This window comes from Acyrthosiphon pisum, chromosome A2, assembly GCF_005508785.2.
Source record: "Acyrthosiphon pisum isolate AL4f chromosome A2, pea_aphid_22Mar2018_4r6ur, whole genome shotgun sequence".
Classification (NCBI taxonomy): domain Eukaryota; kingdom Metazoa; phylum Arthropoda; class Insecta; order Hemiptera; family Aphididae; genus Acyrthosiphon; species Acyrthosiphon pisum.
Genome location: NC_042495.1, coordinates 35,153,301 through 35,168,104, shown reverse-complemented (window position 1 = coordinate 35,168,104; position 14,804 = coordinate 35,153,301). Strand labels below are relative to the sequence as shown.

The 14,804-nt window shown below is 27.0% G+C and overlaps 1 protein-coding gene across 3 annotated transcripts in view; it reads left to right on the top strand.

Moving 5' to 3' along the window:
- The window catches only part of LOC100160856 (DNA-binding protein RFX2), a 46,698-nt gene extending 33,423 nt beyond the window's left edge, over positions 1–13,275 (top strand). For 2 of the 3 annotated variants that reach the window (XM_029490117.1, XM_029490116.1), the window contains 9 exons: positions 9,013–9,194; positions 9,258–9,627; positions 9,690–9,930; positions 9,993–10,090; positions 10,168–10,302; positions 10,389–10,524; positions 10,581–10,623; positions 11,474–11,516; positions 11,631–13,273. In XM_029490117.1, coding sequence (XP_029345977.1) covers positions 9,013–9,194; positions 9,258–9,627; positions 9,690–9,930; positions 9,993–10,090; positions 10,168–10,302; positions 10,389–10,524; positions 10,581–10,623; positions 11,474–11,516; positions 11,631–12,137 — 1,755 coding nt within the window. In that variant the 3' untranslated portion in view covers positions 12,138–13,273. Of the gene's footprint in view, positions 1–9,012; positions 9,195–9,257; positions 9,628–9,689; positions 9,931–9,992; positions 10,091–10,167; positions 10,303–10,388; positions 10,525–10,580; positions 10,624–11,473; positions 11,517–11,630 lie in introns of all 3 variants that reach the window. The other variant, XM_029490115.1, reaches the window with a different exon arrangement.
- The last annotated feature ends 1,529 nt before the right edge of the window (positions 13,276–14,804 follow it).

The following is a 14,804-nucleotide window of genomic DNA, read 5'->3' as shown; positions in this document are numbered from 1 at the left end:
CGCGAAACCTTGTTTTACATTTTTTAATCCTTGCTATAAAAGTTAATCCTTTTTTAAAATCAATGAATCATTCCGCTCAGAATCTAAAATAATGTTATTTATTTTCTTTTATTGGTCTTAAACTTTTAACTTTCGGGAACTATGACCATTAGCATTTCGTGGGGGGGGGATTACTGTTGGTTGGTTGAGGAACACGTGTGTATGTGGGGTGAGAATTCGTCGCTAGGAACCAGAGTGATCACCCATCCGGGTGCTAGTGACAGTAGTCACTACGGCCAACCATTCTACGCTACAAGAGGCCCTTAAATAAAGCTGTATATAGTATGTTTTAAAATTATAATATAAATTATAATGCAAAATAATATAAAATTGTCGAGCGAAGCGAGAAAAAAATTTTTTGAGTCGGCAAGTTAATAGGTTTACCACCCCTCCATAAATTGTTCTTCGGGACGGCCCTGCGTAACACTGGTATTTATTGTCTGTACCGCTAACCCTTTATTCCGGTTAACGTTAACTGTACTATAAGCCTGTCATTTAAAGTTCTGTACCTTCATAACTAAATCGCGTTAATGAAAGTGGGTTCAGATTTCCATTGGGAGAATCATGTAGTATTAGTTGATTTTGGTTGATTAAACGATGCTGCAAAATATATTAATAGACAATGCCATTGAAAATCAGCTCTACAGTAATAAGTCAAACTTTTATCAGATATCAGTGTACAGTTTTCGTAGTTTGTATTGTATAACAATTTAAAATAATTGGGTTAGGTCTTAGGTAGGTACATAATAATATGTGATCGTATAATATTAATATATTATCTATATTGTATAATTGTCACCCAAGCTTAATAGAAAATCGATACGTTTACAACGACAATGTTCAAGTAACTAATATCATTGATTAAATATATAGTACCTATCTATATTTAATCAATATAAATATGTAAGTACTAAGCGAGTAAGAGCGCATATTGTTCAAAACTACAATAAACATTTTTATACAGACGTAGGTAATTCAGAAATTTCACTTCTTGTAAAATTTTTTTGTTGACCTTTTAGTTTTTACCAACTTATGAACTTACTAGTTACTGTTATTAGTTATTATATCATTGAGTATTGTAAAGTTATTACAAATATTAGGATCAATAATCATTAATCTATATAGTCTTTACTCAATGACCAATTGCTACAATGTAAGTACCTATAGGTGTACCCACAGCCTACAACTTTCTATTTAGGGTGCAATGCCGTAAAAATCATAGGAGCAGGCGGTGTACAGCACTGGGTCCCGCAGGGGCGAAGGGCCCTTAGCGGATGGACGTCAATTATTTTTTTTAATTTAATTCATAATAATTGTATTATTATCTTGTATTTAATTTCATATAGAAAAATGTAAAAGCCTGGTCCGTTTTACCACAGATTAAAATCTGTGGTTTTACTTAGAATTGTTTAATTAATATTGGCAGAATTTCAAATCCTTATTTTTATTCAACTGTATAAGTCAGATACTACTTCAGATTTGTAAGTAATATTTATCAGTAATATATCAGTATTAAGTATTGAAAAAGATCATACTGAAGAAATAAATATTGAAAAGATTATTGCTGATTTCGAAAATGCTAAAGTTCGGAAGAAAATGTTTTTTTAATACTTAAATATTATAAAATATGTAACAGGTATATTATTATGCAACAATAATAATAATAAATTTTATTTTAATTTCTAGTGTTACATGAAAACTAAAATTGTTATTCTTATATTTTATTGTAAATAAATTCAATACAATATCCACAAATACTATCCTATCTAAGCAGTAAAAATTCCGATGGTGTGAAGTCAGTCCGACTTTTTATGTATCTCAAGAAAGAGGGGCCCATATGCATTTGTTTGCACCTGGGTTTTTGACTCTCTAGTTGCGGCACTGTTAGGGTGTCCTTACAAAGATAGTGCAGGAACGGCCAGAACATCCTATAAATATCCTGCATTATCTTTGTCTCCCATTTTCCAACTTATTTTATTATATTATTAATATATGACGTATCGAATAAACTATTTTATTTTTGTTGTGTGTGTAAAAAAACAGTTGAATATTTATCATTGGATAGAGGAATCTGGAGACAAATTCGTTGGACTACATGGTCTTGAAGGCCAAAGCCACGGAAGAAGAAGCAGCTCTTCTGTCTAGTGTAAAGTGTATAGAGTGAATCACTGTAATGTATATATGTGTTCAATTTGAATTCAATGATAAATCATTCCATACAGAAAATGATTCTGAGCTCAGACGGTCAACCTATATTACTGAGTAAGTATGTTTATATTTTATAATAGACTAACTGACCCAGTGATCCCGTGAACTCTGTTGCCCGTTAAAAATGCCAACTTTGTTTAATTCGTTTTTTGATATTCGGTGTAATGGCCGTGTTCAAAACTTAAAAATGTTCATCTTGAATCTTAAAACAGGTTGTGCATCACTTTAAATATGAATTTTGGAAAATGCTTTCTTAGTGCACACTTACATAATATATACCAAATACTATATAATATATATTATACACCATACGGGAAACATAGTGTTGTGCAACAGTACAAGTGTACAAGAAACAGGCTGTGCCCAAAGTACACTCCCGTTTCCCAGCCTTCTCCAATTCAATATTTAAAGAATTTTTCTTTGGTATACCAAACTTACTGGTTTTTAATACTTTATAAGATAAAAATATAAACAATATTACATGATTTTTCATGTAAAAACCATATACCTTAACGTAAAAATACTCTTAAAAACATTCATGATATAATTTATTTTAAAACACTACAAAAATAATGAAATGTATTTTATATGGTTATTACAATATTTAAGATATATATATATATATTTATATCTTTAATCGTGATCGTGTTTAGTTACGTGCTTTTAAAGTTTAAAATAGGTGGGAATATATTTTCATAACACTAATTTAATATATCAATGATTTTTACAGATAGAGAGCGCACTCAGTCAATTAAGCAGCTGTTCCTGCGAACAATAATATTTCTGTATTGCTATGTGATATCACAGATATAATATAATATATTATTACAGAATAACTATTCTGTGATATTATATTTTAGTTCATGATAATATCCTGTAATCTGTGGATGTCGTTTAGTAATTAGTGTATCAGCCAGTCACTGTGGTCGGCCCACCTTTCAATTTGTCCATTAAATCTTAAAATTTAAATCGTGAATGTGACGGACACCGCTCCTAGCAACGGATGAAAAGATGTGGGCTGTAGCCATGGTCACAGTGGAGGCGTGAACTCTTTTTTCTGTCAGCACTTAACAATTCAGGTGAATGGTTAACATAAACAAAAAATGTATTTATGTTTGATTATTCCGTTGTACACACTCGAGTGCACGACGTAAGACGTTTACGACAAACAAAACTGAACGAAAGTGATGGAAAAAGTTTTTATAGTTTACAATTTAAAACAAACAAAATTATTAGAAATATACTAATTCATTAACAAGTTAATATCCGTATGTAGTATAATCAAGTCATTATTATTTATTACGTTACAGTTTAATAGGTACATAATAAGTAAATACTTAAAGTTATAAAATTTACTATTTAAGTTCTTATTATTCAACCTTAAAAACTTAATTTATTTAAATTAATGTCTTAAATTTTAGATTCTAAGCAACGATCTGTAGTTTTTTTTATGTGTCTGTGACTGTGTACACAATTAGTAGATGATAAAATGCTTCGATTTTCTACTTCGGTAACTTTTTTGGTGGGAAAGTAAGTCCGTCAAAAGTTAAAATGTTGACAAAATTCGACAAACCTTTTTTTTTTTTTATTATTATTAATAAATACACAATCTGTACTCAAATGGCACAATAACCGTTAATCCATAGTCTCAATTTTTTTTATAAGCATTTAAAATTCAAATATTGACAAAATACGTACAATTCACGAAAATGTACAAATTATTTTGAGTTAGAAATTCATAAAAAAAATTCTATTTAAATCTAAGATTTGAAAATGTAATACAAGATTCCGCATAAGTTTTTCTACCATTATTAAAAAAAAAAATTTTTAATTTTTATATCGATTTCTCATGTAGCGATTTTGTTATTTTGCTGTTATTCAAAAATGAATAACTATAGATACATGTAAATTTCACCGAATGTTAATTTTTTCATTTTCTATATGATTTTAAAAATATTTTGACTCCTTTTGAGCTGTTAACGAACTTTGTCAGTTTTTATTTTTTTTCTATAAATATCAATACAATTTTATTTGTTGGGTAAAAAGAGTAAAATTTAATACAAGGCTCCTGATATATTATTACAATAGCAGTTAAAAAATATTAAAAATATATAGGCACAATTTTTTTTTTATAAACATTTAAAGTTTAAGTTTTGACAACATTTATCAAATTTAAAATTTAATAACTATTTTTTAGTTAAAAATGTATAAAATGTTCAACTTTTATAGCTAATGATTGAAAATTTAAAACAAGATTCCACCAAGTAAATAGGTTATATATAAATTACTTTATTCAAAATAATATTATCATCAAAATATACATAGTTATATCCGAGGTAATATCATTATAGGCCGACTGACCATTTTCGCTCAGAATCGTTTTTCTTATACAATGATATTATATTATTAAATTCAAATTTAACACTATCTATTATACAGTCACCCACTTGTAACCTACTGTACAGCAGAGTGACATACACTTGCCCCACCTTTTTTTTATAAACATTTAAGTTTAAAATTTTGAAAATATTCAAACTATCTTTCAGTTAAAATTCATAAAAGTTTTTCCTTTCATAGCTAACAATAGAAATGTTGATAGAAGACTCCCTATCTTAAAGGGGCTCAAGTGTATCATGTTCTAAGGAGTAATATTTAGGTAATTCACATGACATAAACATTTGGGCTATGTCTATGTGTGAGTACTGAGTAGTAAATGAACATATGTGTGTTGAGAATCGTTTTAATACCGCATCGCTAGCAATGACCGCCGGATGCAACTCTCGCACTTGCACGCATATGTAAAACATCTTTAAAAATTAAAATATACTTGTTTGCATTACTTTAAAAACTACTAAATGCGGTAGTAAATTAAACATACTTCCTCAAGTTTGATTGTAAATTAAAAAAAATTGTTGAATTTATAAGCTTCTATACTATGCTTTTTAGGAATCCCTTTTTTGATTTCAAATCAGATGTGCCCAATACAACTGTAAAGCAATTATTCATGGAATTTTTGAAAAAAAAAATATTAATTTGAGGGTCTTTTAAAATTGAAAATTGAAAATCGACTTCCTAAAAAGCCTAGATATTTTTTCAGAGTTCATACATGTATAAAAAATCTGACATTCCAAACTATGTGCAATTTACCATCGCTTATTTGTCTAAAATGTATGAAAAATAATGTGTGCTGCGATCCTCTTAAACAAAAATAAAAGTTTAGCCAAGAGTAATACATATTAATTTTTTATGAACGTTTAAATTTTAATTTTTTACACTTGGATTTTCATCGGTAAATTAACGAATTTTCATCTATCAATAGATATTTTGTAATTCAAAAACGAATATTCCTAGATACTTGAAATTCTCACTAAAAGAAATGTTAAAATGACCATCAAACAATTTTAACTCTTTTTGAGCTATTTGTCTAGACATTTTTAAAATTATTTTTCCGTTAAAAATTCATAAAAGTTTTTCTTTTCATACCTAAGATTACAAATTTCAATAGAAGATTTCTCATAAGTTTTTCTACATATATAAAAAAAAAAATACTTAAACGGAATATTAATTTTTTATGAGCGTTTGAATTTATAAAATTTACGATGTTTGATATCTAGCGGTAAATAATTGAATTTTCATAAATCGATTTTTGAGATTTTGTTATATTTCCAAAATGAAAAATTAGTGTAGACTCTTGAAATGTCCACCAAATATTTATATTAGCATTTTCCATACATGGTAAAATTTCCTAACAATTTTGTCTCTTTATGAACTTTTTATACTTATGAGAAAATTGTTCGTGTTTTTTAAATTATTTTTCAGTTAGAAATTCATTTAAGTTTTTCTTTTTATAGATAAAATTATACATTTTAATAGAAGGTACCAACAAGTTTTACCATCTCTATAAAAAAGGAAAAGTTTACCGAAAAGTTACGCTATTTATTGCCATGATATATTTTCGATTTTTATTAATTTTTTTAATTATTAAATTTGATTATTTATTCAAATATGCTAGACTGACACAAAGTCTACACCCAGAATTATTTTTCTTAAACAATAATTTATCATTGAATTCGAATATAACACATCCATTACAACGACATGCTTGACAAATACTGATCAGCTCAAAAGTTCCCACTTGCCACATTTTAGATTCTGGACAAAGTGAAAGAATTTATTGATTTTACAATTATGAGTTTTTTTTTTTAATGTTGATAGCATTTTTTTCGTTGAGTTAAAAAGCTTTAAAATGTATTACACACTCCTAATAAGTTGTTTTAATAGCAGTTGAAAAATATTAAAGGAACATAGTCAAGCAAGATATTTTTGTATGATAGTTTAAATTTAAAATGTTGACAAGTCATAAAAATATCGAAAATATGTTAATTATTTTCTAGTTACCAAATAACAATTTATAAAATGTAAAATTTTTATAGCTTATGATTGACAATTTAAAACAAGGTATCTCACAAGAAATAAATTCATATTGTAAATTTAAATCAAAAAATATAAAAAATATAAATAAATAAAACTTGATATTTAAACCAAGAATAACAATTTTAGCTATGTTGTTGTAATTAAAAAAATTATTTGTTTGTACTAGAAACTATCAAAGCATATTATTATATTTTATACATACACGATGACGTTTTAAAATGCAATGTTTTTGAAAAATATTAATTCAATCTACTGTATTACTATAGATGCAAATAGCGTTTGAGATTTGGGGGGGAGGTCTAAAACCCTACATTTATAATATTGATTATTGAATAAGCTTAAAACAACATTTAGTAAATGTTTGGGGGGGGGACTATGGACGTTTTTTGGGGTTAAGACTTTAAAACAATCTCTATTTATTAATATCTAATAACATATTGTTACTAAGTAATATGGGCGTCTTCACTAAGAAACATTTTTCGTTTACAATGATTTTATATCATCGAATTCAAATTTAACACATCCATTGTTATACTATTACATGATTAGTAAACATAATGTGATGAACCACCAAATAATGTTTAATCATGATTCAAATTTTGTTACATTTGATGTTATCAGTTGCTAATTGTTATAGTGACATTGTTTGTTTTTATGATGAACACAATAATATATAATTATAATCACCTACAATAATTTCCTTACAATTCAAAAGATTTGTTTGTGGATCAATATCCAATGTCTTTCACAAGAAGGGAAATTCTGTTATCTTTCTGGTGTTTTATTAAAACATATATTTGGAATTTTATTTTATTTCTTCGATAAATTATATTTATAATTATAATTTACCTAGAGAAATACCTATTAATACCTATTTTATTTAAAAATAAATGGTCAACTTTTAGCTTACTGAATTTGTAAAAATAAATATCAATTCACATTTAGGTAGGTATACTATTTATTTGTGGTTTAAAATGGCATTATATTGGATATCAAAAAGAGTTTTGTGTTTAATAAAAATTAATTTAATTGCTTTTCATTATATTATGTTTGTTTATTTTTGTTTTTAATTGTAAGTTCAATTTACATTATTTTTCAAGTTTTAAGAAAATTATAAAATTAATTGGTTTAGGTAAATTCATGGCGACTTCTGTGAGGACTAGAATCAAATTAGAAGGGTCAGCAGGTACTGGCCCCCAAATTAATACTATTCCTGTTGTAACATCAGGTAAAATAGGTCAGACTCATGTTATACAACCAGTACAACAAACTTCTGTGAAGCGTACATCTATTAATCTGGTACTTCATTACCTAATATAGTTATATGTGTATTATATATATTTAAATCTTCTTGTTTTCAGAAACTGAATAGTAATATACAACATGCAAATGCTATACTGTGTGGAACTAGTCCAGTTCATGATGATAGATATAATAAATCAACAGATGATGATGATGAACATCACCTAGATCATACAGATAGGAATTCTTCTACAGTTACTGTTGATAATGGTCATTATATTGTTGCAGAATCAGGTCAGTTTCACAAAATGTTATTATTATATTTATATAATTTAAGAAATTACAAAGAATTTTTTGTTATAGTAAAATTAGATTTTATTCAAATAAAATTAAAATATTTATCTTGTTCTGGTCAAATATTAGTTCTCCATTTGTCATATAAAATTATAAAATGCATATTATCTTATATCGTAATTATAAAATTAAAATTAAGAAGGGACTCATGGAAGATCTTAATATACTTCCCTTACACCAGTACCAACATTGGGTAAGACTCAATGAAACATTTATTTTATTTTTCATTTCAAACTTTTTGAGTTAAAATTCTCTGGTATATTATTTCAAAATTTGAATCTATTTAATTTTATTTATAATAGACTTTCTGATGTACTTTTTAATTTGCTTTAAAGGATCCTCATACTGGTACAGAGAAAATATTGAACCCAAGCTTTGTCTCATGTAACATTACATTAATTTGTGTTAATATTCATGATAAATGTATATTAGTATAATATTATGTGGATTCTTTTTGGTGCCTTTGTTATTTCAGCTTGAATAATTATAATTATTCTGTAAAACTTATATCACATCAGTGTATTGTTTGTATAGGTATTATAAGCCAACCAACATGTCATGTACAAAATAAAGCTATCAAAACAAATACAATACATCAGAATAGTATCGAGGAGTCAAATAGAGGAATGCAAAACTCCGGTCTTATCCAAGCAAATAAAATTTCCCCTGCAACTGTAAGTAGTTGATAGATTTTATATGGAATAATAAATAACTCAATGATATATTATTATGAAGGTCGACTGGCTGATGGATAATTATGAAAAGGCTGAAGGAGTGTCGTTACTCCGATCAACAATATATGATAATTATTTAACACATTGCTCGGAAACTAAATTTGATCCTTTAAATGCACCATCATTTGGTAAACTTATCCGATCTGTGTTTACGGGATTACAAACAAGGCGTCTAGGAACTCGGTATGGTGCTATTTTTAAATACATTATGTGGCTTATTTTACTTGCAGTTTTTTTGTTTAAAAGAGGAAATTCAAAATACCATTATTATGGTATTAGAATTAAACCTAATTCATTATTAAATGAATTAAAAGAAGAGGAAAGCCTACCAGTTGAAACAACAAGTCGAAGTAGTAGTTCAAAAAAAATTAAAAAAATTAAAATTGAAGAGCAAAATTGCAATCAATATACTACCATCAGTTCAGATTCTGGAAATTATTCTCAAAACAGTATTCCATCTTCTCCTTCTCAAGCACAAGACCAAGAATATTTAGGTGATGGTGCTAATGCTGTACCACAATTTCCTGATATTATATTGGATGAACTACAATTGGATGATAATTGTACTTTAGAAGATGTAGATACGTTCAAACATTTGTACCGTGAACATTATAAAGTACTTAGATATTTTTAAACTGAAATTCATTTATTTGTGTTTAAATAATTTTGCTTTTGTAGGCGTTTTTAAGTGCTGTGTTGAACTTAGAATTTGGCACTATTGAGTCACTTTGGCGTCAATTTTGGTGTAGTCAAGATAATAAAAATGACGAATATGAAGTAGAACAATATTTGTCTAAAGAAAAATTATATTCATTGTCAAAGTGCAAAACATTGCAATTGTTTGTGAAAACTGTTGATTTTCTATTTTATCAAAACTTGGTTAAAGTTTTAATTCCAGATGTTCTTCGGCCTGTTCCTAGTATGTATATTTTATATATTTTTATTTAAAGATATAACTATAAATTAATAAATTATGAATAGGAACATTAACTGAAGCAATTAGAAATTTTTCCAAAAGTCTAGAGTCATGGCTTATATCTGCAATGCATGGGTTTCCAGAAGAAATGATCTCAATAAAAGTTATTATATTAATTATAGTATTTTTAATTTTCATTTAAACAATCATCACAATTATTATTATAATTTATAATTTTAGGTGGCTGCTGTTAGAGCCTTTGCACAAACTTTACGCAGATGCACTTCTGCAAGAGCTGTGCTTCAAAATTATACCAAAATAAATCAAATACTTACCGATTTGAATTGTATGGACTTCTATAATGAACAAGAATATGTAAGATATTTTTTAATTTTTATATTTCTTAATTTATAAAACATATATATTTCAATATTCATTTGCATTTTTTTTTTACACTCTAGGTTCAACAAATAAATAATTTGGAAAATGATAATGATGCGGTTCATACTAAGAAGAGGGTTAATAGCGAAATAAATGAGGGCTCTGAAATGCTTTCGGATTGTAATGAACCTCCAAAAAAACCAAAAACTCCCAATTGTTAGTATCTTACCAATTTATATGGATAATGTGAATTGATAATATTTCATTTTTAGATTCTGCCAGTACTTCCACAGAACCAGAACGTTTTAATGTTTTGTAAGTATATAATAATAAAACAAAATTTGGGTTATAAATTTAGTTGAATTATCAAATAATTTTAAGTAAGCCGACAAGACACTGTTAAAAATATCAGTTTAAGATTTTAGACCAAGTTATTTGTTATATAGATAATTTATGTATCAGGCACAGTGAGCTATGATATTTATTTGGAGGGGGGAGGATATTTGTATTATGAACATGGAATATATCAAATACAATAAATCTTATGTATTTTGATAAATATCTCTTTACATCGTAAAGAAATCAACATCTAGTAATACATTATTTATTTATTATTATTTACAAACTAACAATTATTATTACAATAGATAGATTATATATACATTAATATTTAATAGATAATAGACAATAGTTTGCTCACCTTCTTTAAGCTGAGGATGTGTTATATTTAATTCATTGATAAAAAATCATTGTACACAAAAAACGAGTTTGAAAATTTTACTATGTATAGGAAATGCTGATATAAATATTTGGTGAACATTTACAGAATTTGCAATTATTTGCTTTGGATGTACAACAAAAAAATAAAATAGATTTTTATTTTTTAATTGGTTTTGCATAATAATTACCACTTTTTTTTTGTTTTCTTGACGCTTTTTAAAAGTACTTGGAATTTCCAATTTTTACTCAAAAGTATTAACTAGATTCACTTTTTTATCAGATAATAATGTTGATATCAAAAATCTTAACAATTTTAGTATCCAAAATGTTGCTCACAGACAAAAAAAAAATCATCATTGTAAAATCAATATATTATTTTGTTCCGTTCTGAATCTAATATAAATTATTTATTAGAATATTAATTATTTAATTATTTTTCTTGTAGATTAAGAAGTCCATCAAAAGAAACCAAGAAAAATAAATCCAAGGTACTGACTGTTTTATTTATTTGACTCCATAGAAATATTTATATTTGCTGATAGTTATACTTTGAAAGCTGTTGCTTTCCAAACCTTCTGACATTCTATATCAATTTGTTTTAGATGGCAATGGAAGAAACTAAGTCGTCAAAAGATGACATGGATGAGGAAAAATATTATAGCAATGATTGTGTTGGTGATGACAATGAAAATAATTTTGTTTTCACTACTCAGGACGATTACAATTCAAAATATCCCACTATGATTGATCCTGGTCGGTTTTCTTGTCGATTTTGTGATAGAGAATTTACCAACGCCAATAGTTTATCCAGGCATGAAAATTTTCACACTGGAAGAGCTCCTCTTGAGTGTGATGTTTGCTTTAAAACGTTTATCAGCAAATCTATATTGTGTATACATAAAAGGTCGCATACTGGGGTGAAACCATATGCGTGTGTTATTTGTGGACGATCTTTTACGCAAAAATCAAATTTGGTTTTACATTATAGAAGACACACACAGGTCAAAAACCGTACAAGTGCGGTCCGTGTGAAAAAAAGTTCTCATCAACCAGTGGTCGAGCAGAACATACACTTAGATGTCATCCATAAGACTTATCATCAAACCTAAGTTGATTCCGTTCTCGTTAATGATGTCATTATGAATATTTCTTTTTCCTGATGAAAACATATTAATTTGTTAAGAGTTATATTATTACTGAATCCTAAAACTTATATTTAAATACGTATCAATCTTTTCTTAAAAAATTATAAATTGTTTACTTGAAATTACTTATTGTTCATTAAAAAAAAATAAAATATTAAAGAAGAATTTGTTCTTAACCAGGGCTCAGAAGTTAATAATATGCATTTTAAAAGTTTATATAATATGTTCTAAAACTTGGGGGAAATGTGAAAAATATTATTTTCAAAAACAAAGTTCTGCAATTTTCATTTTTAATGTGATATGTGAACAAAGAGTTGTGTGGTTTGCAAAGAGTAAAAATGTTCCCTTAAAATTTGTTTAGTTTATAGATACTGAGTTAAGCGATGTATATACGATCAATTTGTTATTTTTTTTCTGTAGACACAATGTCAATACATAGCAGAAAAAATGTCTGAATATTTAACTTAAACAATTGTTTATAATGTAATATTATTATTTATTTACATACTCATATAACTTGCTTAAAAATTAAAAACCCAAACTTGCAATACATTATGCAATTTTTAAAATGTATAGATTAATATATTATGAATATTATGAACCTATTGAAATTGTTCTTGGTACCTTTTTAATTTAATAACATCTAGTAATAACTAATATTAGGTACTTATAAATGCAATTAATTTTGAAAAAAATTATAACCTACAAATGTCAATAGAAATAGTAATAAGTGATCACTATAATAGTATTGAAATTTTAATTGATAGTAAACATAATAGAAAATAAATATATAATAATATAACCTATTAAAGGCTTAGAAATAAATGTTGACGTACTGGTCTTCACTCAGAATCGTTTTTTAAGTGATTGCTTTTACCTATTAAGTTGAACAAATTTAACTTACCTATCCATATTGCGGTGATCTTCCTAATGTGATTATGACACTATGTGAGACGTGAGATATGTACACTTTGGTGAAATTAATAGATAATAATATAGGATACACTTGAACAGTGCGTAGCCATGGCGGCCTGGGTGCGGACCCCCCCCCCTCAGTACCCACCAATCTTAGGACTGTATAAAGTAATAATATGAAAGTATATTTATAAAATTTAGAATATGGATATGGATAAACTATCTACTAATGTGAAGGTGCGTACTGTGAAATATTAATTACCTAACCTATTGAGTATATCCCTACACTTTTGTCGGTAGCCGATAGGTTTGGAGGTACCTTCCTATAAGTATATTATTATGCCTATTTAATAATTGTTCCGTTAATGCATAGCGGTCCACAGTCAATATGTCAATATATGGAAACATATTGGAAACAATTACTCATGTAAGTATATAACTAAAAAATATTATTTTTCGTAAAGTATAAGACCTTACAGCAAAGATCTATGGTTTTTGCCATGGCATCCCATGGTGCTAACATTGGTCGTGTTTGAGTCGCGCAATGCCAGACCATGAAACGAGGAGTTTTTGCTCCTGACATTTATCATGTTTGTACTTTGTACCTATATAATATATTGTATGCATACTTCATCAATTTGAAATTTGAATTAACTATTAACTTGATTTACAGAATCAATGGCTTAATATGACATACCATTTCGTAATAGGTAATATTAAAGAATAGTATTATTAGTTAACACCTGAAAATATATTTATATATCTGCATATTTGTACTAACAGTATGCACGCATTTCTGTAGTCAAATAATAAATTTATTATATTACAAAAAATTGAGCTAATTTTTTAAAAAATATATGAATTGTGTAATTTTACCCGATTGTACAGGTTAAGTTCCAAACATTGTTTTTCTTGATTTGACATTATCAAAACAATTAATTTTTTGTGAAATATTTATTTATTTTATCCTTTCTCTTTCTGTACATTACATATTATATGTAATGAGCTATATGATCATATGGATAGTATAATTTTATTAAGCTTTGTTATTTACTGTTAATACGTTAGATATGGCTAAATTTGACAAATTTACAAAATTTAAAATATTTATTCAGGTCAAAATATTGCTACAATTGAAAGAGTACTTCGACCGATGCAAAGTAAACTTGTATACCAATTCAAACACCTTTTAATTTTTTTAATTGAACAACTAGAAGTACCTTAATTTTTGTCAGTCGCTTAGGTCCTTAGATATTCCTATGTTCAACGTGTGTTAGACAAAGACAGAAAAATCACCACATCCAACGCCCTTGAGCGTTGTTACTTGTTAAACTATATAAATATATTACAGAGGTGTTAAGTTGTTATAATTAAAATATTACATACCTATACTGGAAATTATTTAATGAATTTTTTTAAAAAAAGAAATTTCGTTTTATTCTATACCTATACCTATTGTGGCATATACAAACATGTGTATGTAATTTTATCTGTACAACCGGGTAAAATGACGTAGTCATATATTTTTAAAAAAGTGAGCTCAATTTTTTTGTAATATAATAAATCTATTATTTGACTACAGAAATGTGTGCCCAATGTTGCTTACATTATTTTATTTTACTCAATTATATATTTTAGATTCTGAGTGGAACGATGAATGTATTGATTTTACAATGATGTGTGTTTTTTTATTTTTTATTTTTTTTATTTTTTTTG